The sequence below is a fragment of the Mauremys mutica genome, chromosome 5 (assembly GCF_020497125.1).
Source record: "Mauremys mutica isolate MM-2020 ecotype Southern chromosome 5, ASM2049712v1, whole genome shotgun sequence".
Lineage (NCBI taxonomy): Eukaryota > Metazoa > Chordata > Testudines > Geoemydidae > Mauremys > Mauremys mutica.
The window spans coordinates 130,505,146-130,523,060 of NC_059076.1; the positions used below are offsets into that span (position 1 = coordinate 130,505,146).

Here is a 17,915-nt window from a genome sequence, read left to right on the forward strand (position 1 = left end):
TGGTATGTAGTTGTGGACAGGATTTGGGATTTCTGAGTATTTGTGTTATTTTTTACACACAATGTTTTTCTTTCCTGGGGTTTCCCCCTCTGCTACTGCTCAAAAAAAAATAAAAATTAAAGGGTTTATTCAAATTTAACCCAGCAGATTTTGAAAGGTGGTGTATCTCAGATATTTATGGATCAAATGAACAACGATGCCTAGAAAGGAATAAATATGTTCAAGAATAACTTTATATTGTCCCCAAATTGTTAATCCCTTGCTGAAAGACCAGATGCGGGAACTGGGGCCACTGGAGGTGGAGAATAGTCAATGGAAGGAAAAAACCATGTCCATAGAAACCAGTACCATGATTTAGTTTGATGATATTCTGGACGTTGCTGTGACACTGAAAAAGGCTGTAAGGCCCAGTTGATTTCCAGGGGTATAAATCACAGGGAAGTCAGTAGGAGAGGCAACCAAGTAATCCAGGGTAGGATTGGGCCTGCGATGTTTGGTGCTGTCATGGTGGTTGTATTTGGTTGCTGAAAATCAGAGTTGGAGATGGTCTGGCCCTTTGAATAGCAAATGGGTCTGCAGAGCACCCACGTGATGCAGTTAGCAGGTTTCCACCAGAGCCTGTCAGTGTCCCTGTCCTCTCTACAGGGATCTGGATGCTGATGGTGCAGTTGGATGGCCTCAATGGGAGGAGACCCCAGTAAAGCTGCCAACACCTCCAGTGCTCAGTACCAGCTTGAGTAAAAACAGATGAATTGTCAACCCCCCACCACTGTCCCCAACCCTAAAAATATGTCAAATGCCCTTAGACAAAGGAGGAAATATGTTGTTGGGCTTCTTCCTATATTGGCTCACTAGTGAACCTATCAACTGCCCGGTTTCTCCCTCAAAAGCCCAAGGCTGCTGTGACCTTCCCTCCATTTGAGGAAGGCTGGATGCTGCCAATAGCTTCTGTTTTTTATTCCAAGCCTCTCCACAAGGTAATGCTGCGAATAAAGCTCTTGGAGGGCTGGCTCTGGTTTAATTCTGAATTGCTCAGACAGGTTTTACAAGACAGCAAGAAAAGAACTGTTTTGTGGAATCAGGGAAGAAGATTGTTTGTGCAGGAAAAAGTGACATTCGTTCTGGGACAGATTCCTGAGAGAAGGGTTTCCCTGCAGGCAGCTTGTGATTTCCTCTCTCCCAGGTCTGGTGTATGTGTGAATAAAATGTTATGCTTGGGATACTCAGACTCCACATCACTGATTTTTCCCTCCCCTGAGAAGCCAACCTGCAAGGCCGGGACATTTGCTGCTGCTTGGCACTGGGTCGACATTGGTGCTACAAGTGAGACACTGGTGATGGGAAAGAGTCAGCAGTATTATGGACAGTTCAGCAGGGGGAGCAGAAGGACTCTGTGGTGCTGAAAGATTTTTCAAAACACTGTCTGACAGGTAGGTAGCGGTTACACCATGGATAGGAAGCAGCTGTTAGCGTGAAAGGAACAGGATGGGGAGGTTTTTGTATTGGTCTGTATCACTGTGAGAGGGTCGCTGCGATACTGCTGACAGTAATAATCTCCAGCATCTTCAGCTTCAGCCTTACTGATGGTGAGAGTGAAATCAGTGCCAGACCCTCTGCCGCTGAACCGGGCTGGGACCCCAGATTGCAGGGAGCTGCCATCATAGATAAGGAGCTTAGGAGCTTGTCCTGATTTCTGTTGGTACCAGGCTAAGAAGTGAATGCTGCCAATGCTGACGCTGGAACTGGCTTTGCAGCGGATAGTGACTGTCTCCCCAGGAGACACTGCCAGGGATTCTGGAGTCTGAGTCATCACAATCTGCCCACTGGAGTCTGAATTAAGAAACCGAATATAAATTAGTATGTACATGTATAGTGTCTTTCTCTCATATAAAATATGTCAAGAGACTAGTTAATCAGAATAAACAATACTTTGAATTTGTAAACTTTCCCGTGTGCCTCTTTACATACTTATGATAACATCATTGTCAGAGGATGAACTAATGTTAAGTTTGAAGTGGCTGTTTCATTCCACGCTCCTTCAATTGCTTGAATTTACCTCACAGTTCCAATGAAAAGGAGAGACCCTTCTCAGAAGTTACTGTCACTGCTCATGTTTATGGGTTCACACAGAACATTCTTGGATCTGTAAAGTTTTTCTATGCATCACTGTAGCTTAAATCATCCCATGTCACCCTTCATTTGATTCTTACCCTGGATCCAGAGCACTAACAGCCAGATAAAGTGAACCTGAGAGACCATCTTGCTACGTCTGACTGGTCTGATGCAGATCAGCAAACTGTAATCAGTGACATGGGACATTTATACTGGCCCAGAGCTGCAGGGCAGCATCTCCTGGATGTGAAATATGCAAACTTAGTTCAGAGAAAAAAAATCCCGCTGACCTAAAGACATGCAGAAAAAGGGAAATGAGAGACAGTGCCTGAAATAGGCAAGAGCAGCAAAGAATCCTGTGGCACCTTATAGACTAACAGACGTTTTGCAGCATGAGCTTTCGTGGGTGAATACCCACTTCGTCGGATGCAATCCGTGGGTATTCACCCACGAAAGCTCATGCTGCAAAACGTCTGTTAGTCTATAAGGTGCCACAGGATTCTTTGCTGCTTTTACAGAACCAGACTAACACGGCTACCCCTCTGATACTTGAAATAGGCAAGTTTGACCTGTCTAACTCTAGGAATGCATCCTCGAGTTTAACTAAAATGGCAGTTCTGTTAATAGTGATGATGGTGCCCCGAGGTCCCTGTCTTGATCCTATTGTGTTAGGTGCTAAACTACCCCATATTAGGTTACAGTCCCTGCACCTCACTTTGTGTTGAAATGGCCTGTGTCAGGGTGGATTGGAAATACATGTTCTCAGATGATCAGTATTGCTTGGTAGCTCGTTTAAATTTTAATAAGCTGACAATCATTCTTAGACTAGGAATATCCTCATAAAGGTGATAGCAATGGCGTTATCTCCCTGTATCAGTTGATCTATGCAGAGGGCTAATCCCGCCTACATCTGTCCTTTACTAGCCCCTACTGGCTTTATTAGTCATCACCTTTGAGATCCCATTAAATAGATTGTGAGCTCCCCATGTTCTATGTAACATTGCTTAAATAGACCAGGATTTTCTTTCCTGGAGATTTAACATCAGACTCTTGCGTCCATATTTCAGCCCTTGAAATATTTCTCCTCATTTTCCAAATTGTAGTAGGGTTAGCCGTTCCCCCTGGAAAGTTAGCTGAATGTGGCCATCTAGAGTCAGTTGCATGGAAGTTCAGCCTGTTGTTTAAAAAAGTTTAGGTATAAAAGCAGCCATTCAGTAATTGTCCATTTCCTGTGCAGAGTGTGGTGGGATAGAGCTCCCTGCAAGAAAATACTGTATTTTGTGCACAAACACACCAAATACTCAAAACCGTACCAAAAATACCTTTCAGTGATGACATTCTAGAGTCTAAGAAATGTGTTAAAAGAAAGCTCATGCTCCAATACGTCTGTTAGTCTATAAGGTGCCACAGGACTCTCTGCTGTGTTAAAAGAATGGGTTTTTTTTATTGCCCCCAAATGTTAATTTACCTGCTAGAAGAATAGATCAGGGAAATGAATATACTTTTGATTGTCTTTTATTTGTGTGAACAAGGTATCCAGTGAAGGCAATCCCTCCCTCCTTGTAAAACTACAGTACAGCAGGGCCGCCCAGAGAAGGGGGGGCAAGTGGGGCAATTTTCCCCAGGCCCCGCAGGAGCCCCCACGAGAGTTTTTCGGGGCCCTTGAAGCAGGGTCCTTCACTCACTCCGGGGGCCCCAGAAAACTCTCACGGGGCCCGGGCCCCCGGAGCTTCTTCCGCCCTGGGTTTTCGGCGGCAATTCGGCGGCAGGGGTTCCTTCCACTCCAGTGTGGAAGGACCCCCCACTGCCGAATTACTGCCAAAGCAGGAGCCCCCCGCCGCCGAAGACCCTAGGCCCCCTGAATCCTCTGGGCGGCCCTGCATTACAGTAATGGTCCAAAGCACTGCAGTGACGCTTTATAAGCTGTAGAATTGGGACCAGTACTGTAGGTTGTCTCTATATGTGTGATGAAAGGAATCAAGCTGTGAAAGTAAGAGAGCTATGGGCAAGTTCGCTTTATCTGTACCCTACACAATGCTGCCTTCCGGTGTATTTTACATCTGTCCTAGTAGATAAGGGACACATTCCCTAAATGGTGTCTGTGATCTATCTGTGACACTCCAATAGAGGAGATGGCCTAAAAGGTTGTTTATTATGGTCCTCTCCATGGTTAAAGTTGTAACCAATTCTATGGTAAAGCCTATTTTAGTCCCTATGTGTAGTTTTTCCCTGGGAAAATATGTTTGCTTTGAAAATTGCCCAGTTCCATCTGAAGGGAAAGGGGAATGTCTTAGCAGAGTTTGAAGGAAATCATCAGATTGCTTGAAGATCAGGTCATGAACTGTAATTGAGTTGAAAAGTTTCCTTTTGTCTATAGTTTATCTCCCTCTAGATCAAAACTAGCTTGTTACTGCCCCTGTGAACAATCCTAGGTAATTAAATCTCTTTGGACACTTGAGCACTGGTCATATTTGTCTGGATTTTTGCTGATACTGCATTAGCCCTGCTCAGGGCTTTGCAGTAATAGTGACGTTGTCCCCTGGAGACAATGACAGGAATTCTGGAGACTGTATCATCACAATCTGTAATTACCAGCAAAATCTAAATTAACACAGACGTGTGAGCTATCACACTGAACAGTGCCTTTAGTGCACACTTTGTATGTGTGTGATACTGTGGGGCCTGGCAGTGATGCTGCTGTTAAACTTAAGAAGGACCTTTCAGTTTAAACCCTTATGCCTGGTTGTTCCTGACATTACTTTGCCCATTGTTTCTCTGGAATGACGTGTAAACATTCATATGTTAATGTAGCTCTCTGAGGAATGTTGTAAACCTTTTCAGGGTTTTTAATGGATTGTTGTCCAGATTGTGTTTTAGATGGTCTCCAATGTGTGTGTGTGTTACAACTAACTCTCTGCAGTGCAGGGGGAGCTGTCTGGATATTTCACACGAACACCAAAGACAACATGTAAAAGCAGCAAAGAATCCTGTGGCACCTTATAGACTAACAGACGTTTTGCAGCATGAGCTTTCGTGGGTGAATACCCACTGCTTGCATCCGAAGAAGTGGGTATTCACCCATGAAAGCTCATGCTGCAAAACGTCTGTTAGTCTATAAGGTGCCACAGGATTCTTTGCTGCTTTTACAGATCCAGACTAACACGGCTACCCCTCTGATACTTAAAGACAACATGAACTACTTTCCATGGAGCACCAGCTGAGATGTGAGGAGTGAGAAGTGAAAAGGAAACCAAATAAAATAACTCACTCCCATCACCCAAATTCAGATGACAGGCTATGAAAGAAGAAATATGTTTAAAACTCATATATTTGTGCCCCAGAAGGTTAGTGAGTCTGTTAAAGGGAAATCCCTCTAGGGCAAGAGATCTAGAAATCAGACTCATGGAATGAAAAACTAGAGCCATAATAAAACCGCTCCAGCAGAGGCTGCAGTGACAGTCTTCACATGTAGTGTGTGGGCCCATCCTTGTAGGATACTGAAGTGTTTGTTGATATGGGGGCTGAAAGTCCTAGAGCTGGGGACAGGCTGTAAGGCCCAGTTCAGGCACATAGGTGCGGGCACCAGGGAGGTCAATGGGGGTGGTAACCAGGTAACCCGGGGCAGGACTGTCCCTGCCGTCTCTATCACCCATTTCTGTGGGATGCTGTAGTGTTTATTTTATTTGGTTGTTGAGGTCAGTGTTAGAGAAGAGACTGGCCCTTTCATCAGGAAGCTTCTCTGTTGAGCAACCACATGATTATCAGGTTCGCACAGGATTTTACTCACAGCCCCAGTAGCAAGGGGATCATATGCATTCCCCTCATCTCTGAGCTGCTCCTCAGTGATTCAGCTCAGTAATGTTAGTTATGCTGTTTCTCCACAGGCCCCTCTGAGCCCTTCTTGGGGACCTGACAACTTCCCTTCCCCTCTCTAAGCCTCCAACTTGTACCACATTCCCACTAACAGAAGAGGGTTGAATAGTCCTCGGAACCTGCTCCAGTCATGGCACGTGTCTCCGAGTGGGTTGCTAAGAAGTGAGGAGAGGTGTTCCTCCCCAGCATCTGAATTCACATCCTCTCCAGGCCTCCCTGCCCGGAGCTCAGGGCATCAATTCAGTTACTGTACATGGTAGCTCTGCCAGACAGCACTGGGCTGGCCATGTCTGTTCTAATTCTGAAATGCTCACAGAGTCTTTATACTGCAGCAAGTGTGTGTGTGTGTGTGTGTGTAATAAAGTAATTGAAATCCTGAAAAAAATGCCATTGTAAATCAGGAGAAGTTAAAATTTCTTTTATACGGAAGGAAATTTCTTCAGTGGCAAACTTTCCTGCTTAGTTATATTGGTACTGAAGGCTGGGAGCACGTCGGGGGCTTGTAGGGCTGAAAGTTTGCCCCAAATAGCATGTTGCAGTTGACTGAGAAGGTGGTTTGGTTAAGGAAGCAGCTGTGACGCTGAACGGAACAGCACAGGGAGGTTTTTGTACTGGTTTGTATCACTGTGAGAGGTGAGCTCCAGCTTTGTAGACAGTAATAATCTCCAGCATCTTCAGCTTCAGCCTTACTGATGGTGAGAGTGAAATCAGTGCCAGACCCTCTGCCGCTGAACCGGGCTGGGACCCCAGATTGCAGGGAGCTGCCATCATAGATAAGGAGCTTCGGCTCTTGTCCTGATTTCTGTTGGTACCAGGCTAAGCGGTGAGTTCTGCCAATGCTGACACTTGAACTGGCTTTGCAGCGGATAGTGACTGTGTCTCCAGGAGACACTGCCAGGGATTCTGGAGTCTGAGTCAGCACAATCTGCCCACTGGAGTCTGAATTAAGAAACAGAATATAAATTAGTATGTACATGTATAGTGTCTTTCTCTCATAAAAATATGTCAAGAGTATAGTTAATCAGAATAAACAATATTTGAATTTGTAAACTTTCCCGTGTGCCTCTTCACATACTTATGATAGCATCGTTGTCAGAGGATGACCTAACATTAAGTTCGAGGTGGCTGTTTCATTCCACGCTCCCTTCAATTGCTTGTATTTCCCTCGCAGTTGCAATGAAAAGGAGAGACCCTTCTCAGAAGTTTCTATCACTAGCTCATGATTATGGGTTCATACGGAACATTCTTGGATCTGTAAAGTTTTTCTATCACTGTAGCTTAAATCATCCCATGCCCCCTTCATTTGATTCTTACCCTGGATCCAGAGGACTAACAGCCAGATAAAGTGAACCTGAGAGACCATCTTGCTCCGTCTGACTGGTCTGATGCAGATCAGCAAACTGTAATCAGTGACATGGGACATTTATACTGGCCCAGAGCTGCAGGGCAGCATCTCCTGGATGTGAAATATGCAAACTTAGTTCAGAGAAAAAAAATCCCGCTGACCTAAAGACATGCAGAAAAAGGGAAATGAGAGACAGTGCCTGAAATAGGCAAGAGCAGCAAAGAATCCTGTGGCACCTTATAGACTAACAGACGTTTTGCAGCATGAGCTTTCGTGGGTGAATACCCACTTCGTCGGATGCAATCCGTGGGTATTCACCCACGAAAGCTCATGCTGCAAAACGTCTGTTAGTCTATAAGGTGCCACAGGATTCTTTGCTGCTTTTACAGAACCAGACTAACACGGCTACCCCTCTGATACTTGAAATAGGCAAGTTTGACCTGTCTAACTCTAGGAATGCATCCTCGAGTTTAACTAAAATGGCAGTTCTGTTAATAGTGATGATGGTGCCCCGAGGTCCCTGTCTTGATCCTATTGTGTTAGGTGCTAAACTACCCCATATTAGGTTACAGTCCCTGCACCTCACTTTGTGTTGAAATGGCCTGTGTCAGGGTGGATTGGAAATACATGTTCTCAGATGATCAGTATTGCTTGGTAGCTCGTTTAAATTTTAATAAGCTGACAATCATTCTTAGACTAGGAATATCCTCATAAAGGTGATAGCAATGGCGTTATCTCCCTGTATCAGTTGATCTATGCAGAGGGCTAATCCCGCCTACATCTGTCCTTTACTACCCCCTACTGGCTTTATTAGTCATCACCTTTGAGATCCCATTAAATAGTTTGTGAGCTCCCCATGTTCTATGTAACATTGCTTAAATAGACCAGGATTTTCTTTCCTGGAGATTTAACATCAGACTCTTGCGTCCATATTTCAGCCCTTGAAATATTTCTCCTCATTTTCCAAATTGTAATATGGTTAGCTGCTCCCCCTGGAAAGTTAGCTGAATGTGGCCATCTAGAGTCAGTTGCATGGAAGTTCAGCCTGTTGTTTAAAAAGGTTTAGGTATAAAAGCGGCCATTCAGTAATTGTCCATTTCCTGTGCAGAGTGCGGTGGGATAGAGCTCCCTGCAAGAAAATACTGTATTTTGTGCACAAACACACCAAATACTCAAAACCGTACCAAAAATACCTTTCAGTGATGACATTCTAGAGTCTAAGAAATGTGTTAAAAGAAAGCTCATGCTCCAATACGTCTGTTAGTCTATAAGGTGCCACAGGACTCTCTGCTGTGTTAAAAGAATGAGTTTTTTTTATTGCCCCCAAATGTTAATTTACCTGCTAGAAGAATAGATCAGGGAAATGAATATACTTTTGATTGTCTTTTATTTGTTTGAATAAGATATCCAGTGAAGGCAATCCCTCCCCCCATGTAAAACTACAGTACAGCAGGGCCGCCCAGAGAAGGGGGGGCAAGTGGAGCAATTTGCCCCGGACCCCGCAGGAGCCCCCTCGAGAGTTTTTCGGGGCCCTTGAAGCAGGGTCCTTCACTCACTCCGGGGGCCCCAGAAAACTCTCACGGGGCCCGGGCCCCCGGAGCTTCTTCCGCTACAGGTTTTCGGCGGCAATTCGGCGGCAGGGGTTCCTTCCACTCCAGTGTGGAAGGACCCCCCACTGCCGAATTACTGCCGAAGCAGGAGCCCCCCGCCGCCGAAGACCCTAGGCCCCCTGAATCCTCTGGGCGGCCCTGCATTACAGTAATGGTCCAAAGCACTGCAGTGACGCTTTATAAGCTGTAGAATTGGGACCAGTACTGTAGGTTGTCTCTATATGTGTGATGAAAGGAATCAAGCTGTGAAAGTAAGAGAGCTATGGGCAAGTTCGCTTTATCTGTACCCTACACAATGCTGCCTTCCGGTGTATTTTACATCTGTCCTAGTAGATAAGGGACACATTCCCTAAATGGTGTCTGTGATCTATCTGTGACACTCCAATAGAGGAGATGGCCTAAAAGGTTGTTTATTATGGTCCTCTCCATGGTTAAAGTTGTAACCAATTCTATGGTAAAGCCTATTTTAGTCCCTATGTGTAGTTTTTCCCTGGGAAAATATGTTTGCTTTGAAAATTGCCCAGTTCCATCTGAAGGGAAAGGGGAATGTCTTAGCAGAGTTTGAAGGAAATCATCAGATTGCTTGAAGATCAGGTCATGAACTGTAATTGAGTTGAAAAGTTTCCTTTTGTCTATAGTTTATCTCCCTCTAGATCAAAACTAGCTTGTTACTGCCCCTGTGAACAATCCTAGGTAATTAAATCTCTTTGGACACTTGAGCACTGGTCATATTTGTCTGGATTTTTGCTGATACTGCATTAGCCCTGCTCAGGGCTTTGCAGTAATAGTGACGTTGTCCCCTGGAGACAATGACAGGAATTCTGGAGACTGTATCATCACAATCTGTAATTACCAGCAAAATCTAAATTAACACAGACGTGTGAGCTATCACACTGAACAGTGCCTTTAGTGCACACTTTGTACGTGTGTGATACTGTGGGGCCTGGCAGTGATGCTGCTGTTAAACTTAAGAAGGACCTTTCAGTTTAAATCCTTCTGCCTGGTTGTTCCTGACATTACTTTGCCCGTTGTTTCTCTGGAATGACGTGTAAACATTCATATGTTAATGTAGCTCTCTGAGGAATGTTGTAAATATTTTCAGAGTTTTTAATGGATTGTTGTCCAGATTGTGTTTTGGATGGTCTCCAATGTGTGTGTGTGTTACAACTAACTCTCTGCAGTGCAGGGGGAGCTGTCTGGATATTTCACACAAACACCAAAGACAACATGTAAAAGCAGCAAAGAATCCTGTGGCACCTTATAGACTAACAGACGTTTTGCAGCATGAGCTTTCGTGGGTGAATACCCACTTCTTGCATCCGAAGAAGTGGGTATTCACCCATGAAAGCTCATGCTGCAAAACGTCTGTTAGTCTATAAGGTGCCACAGGATTCTTTGCTGCTTTTACAGATCCAGACTAACACGGCTACCCCTCTGATACTTAAAGACAACATGAACTACTTTCCATGGAGCACCAGCTGAGATGTGAGGAGTGAGAAGTGAAAAGGAAACCAAATAAAATAACTCATCCCCATCACCCAAATTCAGATGACAGGCTATGAAAGAAGAAATATGTTTAAAACTCATATATTTGTGCCCCAGAAGGTTAGTGAGTCTGTTAAAGGGAAATCCCTCTAGGGCAAGAGATCTAGAAATCAGACTCATGGAATGAAAAACTAGAGCCATAATAAAACCGCTCCAGCAGAGGCTGCAGTGACAGTCTTCACATGTAGTGTGTGGGCCCATCCTTGTAGGATACTGAAGTGTTTGTTGATATGGGGGCTGAAAGTCCTAGAGCTGGGGACAGGCTGTAAGGCCCAGTTCAGGCACATAGGTGCGGGCACCAGGGAGGTCAATGGGGGTGGTAACCAGGTAACCCGGGGCAGGACTGTCCCTGCCGTCTCTATCACCCATTTCTGTGGGATGCTGTAGTGTTTATTTTATTTGGTTGTTGAGGTCAGTGTTAGAGAAGAGACTGGCCCTTTCATCAGGAAGCTTCTCTGTTGAGCAACCACATGATTATCAGGTTCGCACAGGATTTTACTCACAGCCCCAGTAGCAAGGGGATCATATGCATTCCCCTCATCTCTGAGCTGCTCCTCAGTGATTCAGCTCAGTAATGTTAGTTATGCTGTTTCTCCACAGGCCCCTCTGAGCCCTTCTTGGGGACCTGACAACTTCCCTTCCCCTCTCTAAGCCTCCAACTTGTACCACATTCCCACTAACAGAAGAGGGTTGAATAGTCCTCGGAACCTGCTCCAGTCATGGCACGTGTCTCCGAGTGGGTTGCTAAGAAGTGAGGAGAGGTGTTCCTCCCCAGCATCTGAATTCACATCCTCTCCAGGCCTCCCTGCCCGGAGCTCAGGGCATCAATTCAGTTACTGTACATGGTAGCTCTGCCAGACAGCACTGGGCTGGCCATGTCTGTTCTAATTCTGAAATGCTCACAGAGTCTTTATACTGCAGCAAGTGTGTGTGTGTGTGTGTGTGTGTAATAAAGTAATTGAAATCCTGAAAAAAATGCCATTGTAAATCAGGAGAAGTTAAAATTTCTTTTATACGGAAGGAAATTTCTTCAGTGGCAAACTTTCCTGCTTAGTTATATTGGTACTGAAGGCTGGGAGCACGTCGGGGGCTTGTAGGGCTGAAAGTTTGCCCCAAATAGCATGTTGCAGTTGACTGAGAAGGTGGTTTGGTTAAGGAAGCAGCTGTGACGCTGAACGGAACAGCACAGGGAGGTTTTTGTACTGGTTTGTATCACTGTGAGAGGTGAGCTCCAGCTTTGTAGACAGTAATAATCTCCAGCATCTTCAGCTTGAACGTTGCTGATGGTGAGAGTGAAATCGGTTCCAGACCCGCTGCCGCTGAACCGGTCTGGGATCCCAGAGGCGCGGGTGGAAGCCTCGTAGATAAGGAGCTTTGGCGCTTGTGTGGATTTCTGTTGGTACCAGGCTAAGTAAATAGTGCCTGAAGAGCCTGTAATGCTTTCACTGGCTTTGCAGTTGATGGTGACTCTGTCTCCTGGAGACACTGCCAGGGATTCTGGACTCTGAGTCATCACAATGTCCGCACTGGAATCTAAATTTACAAAGAGAATATAAGTTAATAAAAATACAAGCAAACTAAACACTGTTGTACCTGTAAAATAGTCCCATGTGCATCTTTATACAATTGCTAAACCTAGTTACCTGGCTGTGATGCTAACATTAAGCTCAGGATGGCTCTTTCAGCCTAACCCCTATTCCCATTTTGTTATTTCCTCAATTGTCTCCCTTTTCTCAATTTCAGTTAAAATGAGATAAAGATTTTGATAAATTAGTGTAATTTTCTGACAGCTATTTGAACATTTATAGCTCAGTAATTCCTACTGATCTCAAGCAGATTGGACTCAGTGGTTCCGGTTGCTGTCCAGACAAATAATAGGTGACAGTCCCTGCCATGGTGAGCTTACTGTTTTAATAGATTTTGATTGCAGATATAATTTATGGGTCAAAATACATAATTTCTAGGTCTTTTAAAATTTTCAGTAGATCATTGTACTTCATCAAATTCCCTTTGAGCCTTACCCTGGACCCAGAGCAGTAGGAGCCAGATGAGCTGAGCTCGGGAGATCATCTTGATACGTCTGACGGGTCTGATGCTGATCAACAAGCCATAACAAGTGACTCGAAGCATTTATAACAGCTCAGACCATCAGGGGGGAGGTCACTGGGTATGAAATATGCAAATTGGGTTCAGAGATGAAAATTCATGCCTAGTTCATAGACATACACAAAAAGGGAAGGGGTCGGGGTGAAATTGGCAAGTCCAACCCCATGGTCCTGGGGGCAAGAACCTCTCTGTTAAAATGACATTTGTCAGGACAGAATGGCAATAAGTTTTCCTAGCAATAATAATATGCTGGGAAGTGGGTTAGTATCACTGTTGTGCTGGAGATCTCCTCACAATAATGATACAAATGGTGACAGAGATACTGTATTCCCCCGGGGGAGGGCTGCAATTGGGAGTGAACACAGATAGCAGGGGTTAATCATGATTAGCTGAATCGTGCCCTCCCTGCCCCTCCTTATCTATGACAAGGTATCCGCATTGGTGCTACTACAATTGCTGCTACGTTCTCTCTAGCAGAGGAGGGCTGGATGCAGCTCTTTGTTATGATTTATTTGTATTACATAGTACTAAGAGGTGCCAGTCTGAGATCAGGACCCCGCTGTGTTAGATGCTGTGCACACACATTATGAAAAGTCAGTCGCTGCTCCAAAGATGCTACAATCTAAGATAAGAGTCAACAGGTGAAGGGGGAAAAAACCACCAGAGCAGAACAGTAAGGTGGTTTTGAGAAGTTCACAACAGACATTGCAGCAACCAGTCCTTGTCATTGTGTATGTCCACCAGAGTGGGTCACTGGAAAGCACCGGGAGCTGTTCCTTTCCTCCCAGGGCTTGGACCCACTGTTTCTGCTGCCTTCTAGTCCCTCCCAGCTAGAGACATGATCCAAAATCTGTTCCCCACATGCAGGTACGGTTCTGGCTTTTTTGCTGCCCCAAGCCAAAAAAGGAGAGTGGGGGCAGAGTGACAAAGTAGGGGAAAAAATAAAAACACGGCGCAGCTGGAGCGGCAAAGTCTGTAGGAGGGGGAACAAAAAAAACAGCGCGGCTGGAGCAGCAAAGCAGGGGGGAAGAACCCCCCCCCAAAACAGCACGGCAGGGAAAAAAATAAAACAAAAAATCCCTACAGTGCAGCCCAAGCCAGAGTGCAGGGGGACTCCCTGTGCTGCAGAGTGCGCGCCGGTCTAATGGGGGGAAGGAGGAGGGAGCGGGGGGAAGAGAGAGAAGGGGGTGGCCAGGGCTTCAGCAGGGCGTTCACCCCGCGGCCCCGACCGCCATGCCGCCTGCCGGGAGGGCTCTGCGCCGCTCCGGTCAGCGGGGAGGGAAGGACGCGGGCTGCCCTGCCGAGTTTGCAGCAGGGCACTGCCCTCCTCCGCCCTCTACGGGGCGGCCTGATCGGGGAACTATAAATAAAAACACCTGCTGTGCCGCCCTAGGATTGGGCGTAATGCTTCCCCCTAGAATCTGCCGCCCCAAGCACGAGGTGGCTTGGCTGGTGCCTGGAGCCGGCCCTGCCCACATGGCAGTGGTGTTAATAACAGGCTGGAATGATAATTTCTCTTCAAATCCTGACCACTCAGTCTCTGTCGAGCAGCCAGTAAGAATTACTTTGGAAGCAAGGAGTAACATCATGTAAGCCAGAAAATAAATGCCACCCTCTATCACATCATGTAAAATCCCTGCTTCATTCCTGAGAACTGTCCAAATTTTACTCCTTCCACTCTGTCGAAGGATCCACCTTGCTGCATCCTTTCCTTTAGCCGCTGCGGGGGTGAATGAAGCTCCTTATACCGTCTGTCCTCATTTTTCCATGAGTGCATCACAGCAGGTTGCTAGAGATCAACATGACGTTTTCTTTCTAGGGTTTGAACTCTCTGCTTCTGCATCCCTCCTCGCCCAGGGCCACCCTAGAGCTGAGTTCTAGGGTTGGCTGAAAAAAATGGGAATTGCTTTCTGTGAAAAAAATTAGTCTGAAATTTTTCCTAAAACTTTCTGACTTTGTGATGAAATGAGTCACAACAAAAATATAATTTCATTTAAATTTAAAATAATATTTTTGGTGTGAATTGTTCATGGAAAACTTAGAAAATGTCTGGAAACATGTAGAATAAAAATGTTGATTAAAATGTCCATATAGTTAAAGTAATTGTTCAGAAATACTTGTCAAGAAAAATCTTTCAAACAGCCCCCAGTTCTACTTAATCACGTGGCAGCTCTGCCAATATAGCATTGGAGAGACAAGGTGGCTGAGGTAATATCTTTTATTAGACCAACTTCTGTTGGTGAGAGAGACAAGCTTTAGAGCTACACAGACCTGACCCTAGGAAGAGCTCTGTGTACTAAACAAGTTTCTCTCACCAGCAGAAACTGGCCCAATAAAAGATTATACTTCACTCACCTTGGCTCTCTAATATCCTGGGACCAACATGGCTACAACACTGCCTAATATAGTATTGGGACATTTTCTTTCTGAAATACTCAGTCTCCATAGAGCTCACAACAGGAATTATTTTTGAGGTTTCAGAGAGTAAACTCATTTAATCAAAAAAAAAAAGACTCCTTCAATATGGGAGCAAATTTCTCCAACAGCAAACTTGTCTAGTAAGCAAAAGAGCAACAAGAGGGCAGTGGAATCTGTGGCCCAAATACTGAGGTGCAGAAAGACTGATCAAACCTCCAGTGTAGCAGTTTCATTGAGGTGATGACTGTTGAGGAAGCAGCTGTGACATTGGACAGAACAGCACAGGCAGGTTTTTGAACTAGTCTGTATCACTGTGAGAGGGTAGCTCTTGCCTTGTTGACAATAATAATCTCCAGCGTCTTCAGCTTCAACACTGCTGATGGTGAGGGTGTAATCACTTCCTGATCTACTGCCACTGAACCGGGCTGGGACCCCAGATACAAGGGTGTCAGCATAATAAATAAGGCGTTTAGGAGCTTGTCCTGATTTCTGCTGATGCCAGGCTAAGACCTCTTTGCCTGAAGAGCTACTGGTGAGGCTTGAACTGGCTTTGCAGTTGATGGTGACTCTGTCTCCTGGAAACACTGAGAGGGATTCTGGAGTCTGAGTCAGCACAATCTGCCCACTGGAATCTGAAGTTAAAACAGAATAGAAATGAATACATTTTTAATATACAGTAGGTCAAAGCAAACAAGATTTTTTTCATAAATAGTCTCCTGTGTGCATTCCCTATTTACGATAGCTCATTGCCTGGCTGAGAGGGTAATGTTAGGCTTGAGGCAGCTCTGTCAATGTAACACTTTTCATTTGCTCATTTGGGGTACATTGGAGTCCATGGAAAGACTCCCATGCACTTTACAACAGGCCCAAATATTTTAAACGTGGGTCTTGCTTTCTCATTGGTGCTTGAAATGAGACAAAGATGCTCAGAAGTTAGCGGAACCCTCTCAGGGATCTTAAGGGTTTGATAGCCAAGGTTCCTAGATCTTTTCATTTCTCTTTAAAGGAGGATCTTGCTTATAACCAACCCAGGTCCCTCTTGGTTTGGTTCTTACCCTGGATCCAGAGCACTAACAGCCAGAGGAGCTGAGCCTGGGAGATCATCTTGGTTGGTTTGAATTGACAGATGCCGATCAACAAACTGTAACGAGTGACACGGATCATTTATAACAGCCCCGAGCTGCAGGGGAGAGTTGTTTGAGTGTGAAATATGCAAATTTGGGTTAAATATGAAAATTCCCATCTGATCCAAAACATTCAGAAAAAGGGAAGGGAACGGGGCATTAGGGTAATAGACAAGCTCAACTCAGCAGGGCCTGTGGCCGCTCCCTCACGTTGTGTTGAAACAGGAAGAGTTGTTTTTGCCGAATTAGTCTATAGTGCTAGCGCCAAGAAACCACTACCAAGATCAGTGCCCCATTGTGGCAGAGGGTGTAGTAACACACAGGAACACCGTCCCTGACGCTTGTGTTGTGTTGAAATGGCAGTTGACATGGATGAATGGAAATAAATGGTCTCAACTCATCATTGTGGCCTGGATGCCACTTTAAATTTAATGAACTTAGTTTTACTGTTAATCTAGAAATCTCAGTGCAATGCCATCAATGGTGTGATCACCTTCCCTAAGGGAACGGGGCGATGGGACACCCTCTGCCCTCCTGTTACTCCTGAGTTATCACCTTAGAGACCTTGTTTTATGCACCCATGGCTGTGGGAACCTTAACTGTGAATCTTCTGACTGTTCCCATGTTAGTATGAACGTAGGTTAAACCTGGTGGCCTAATGTTAGACTCCAGAGGCCATATTTAGACACACAAAATAAGTGGCCTCATTTTCAAAGCACTTAGCATCCAGCAGCTGCAAAATGAAACATAGTAAAGTGATGCCATCTGGTTGCACTTATGTGGAAAGTCAGCTTTGTGTTTATGGAGGTTTTAGATTTAGAGCTGATGGAAATGTTTCACAAAAAAGTTTTCAAAAAATTTTGAACTCTGTATTTTCAGTTCACTGATCCCCTCCCAAATATTTTCCCTCCTCTACACGCTATTTCTAGAGGGAGGGAGAAAGTGTGTGTGTTAGGGGTGGGGGGTTAATAAAAAATGAAATGGAGTTTTTCCTGAAAAATTGTTTAGAATTTTTGTCAGGGTAAAAATGAGCAATTTCACAGAACTTCAACTGAAATGAAAAAAAGATAATTTCCTATGAAATACTTCACAAAATATACTTACCTCTGTTTGGATTATGTTCAAGATATACTTGCTAACCAGATCACATGGTTACAGAAGCAGCTTATCTATCTGAGGTAAGTTTTCAGATCTGTATTTAAATGTATTTTTCCATTTTTGCTGCTCTCAAGTTTTACTTACTGAGTGGTTTATTTCTAGAATGGGTATTTTGAGATATGTCAACCATGTATTTGGTGCCTATCTTAGGGTTAAAGATGAACAGAAAATACCTTCCTTCGATTCCCCATGGAGTGTCCATGTGACCGAGTCCTCATTAAGCATCCCTAGGAGAACTAGATTGGAAGAATAATAGATGAACTATGTACCCACTTTGTTCTTGTGTAATACCTGTCCTGGCCTGGGAGCCAGTGGTGACTCTGTCTCCTGGAGACACTGACAGGGACTTTGGAGACGCCTAGAAATCTGCCCCCTGGTGTCTGAAATTGCAAACAAAATCTAGAGTTAACACAGACTGCATGTGCATTTGACCAGGCAGTGATGCTCATGTTACACTTAAGAAGAATCTTTCAGTCTAAAACCTTCTATCTGGTTGCTCCTCACGTTATTTCCTCAGTTATTTCTGTGGAATGACATGTAAACGTTCACACATTAGTGTAGCTGTCTGTGGAATGTTTATTGATCAATTTATGACATTTTTGATTTTTGAGTTTCTGCCTCAGC

General features: G+C 44.8%; 1 gene segment (V, D, J or C); it reads right to left on the bottom strand.

The window, feature by feature from the left end:
* Positions 1 to 15,216: 15,216 nt before the first annotated feature.
* On the bottom strand, positions 15,217 to 16,133 carry LOC123371792. The segment is given in 2 exon segments: positions 15,217 to 15,641; positions 16,065 to 16,133. Coding segments are annotated over 2 exon segments (474 nt in total).
* Between the last annotated feature and the right edge of the window lie 1,782 nt (positions 16,134 to 17,915).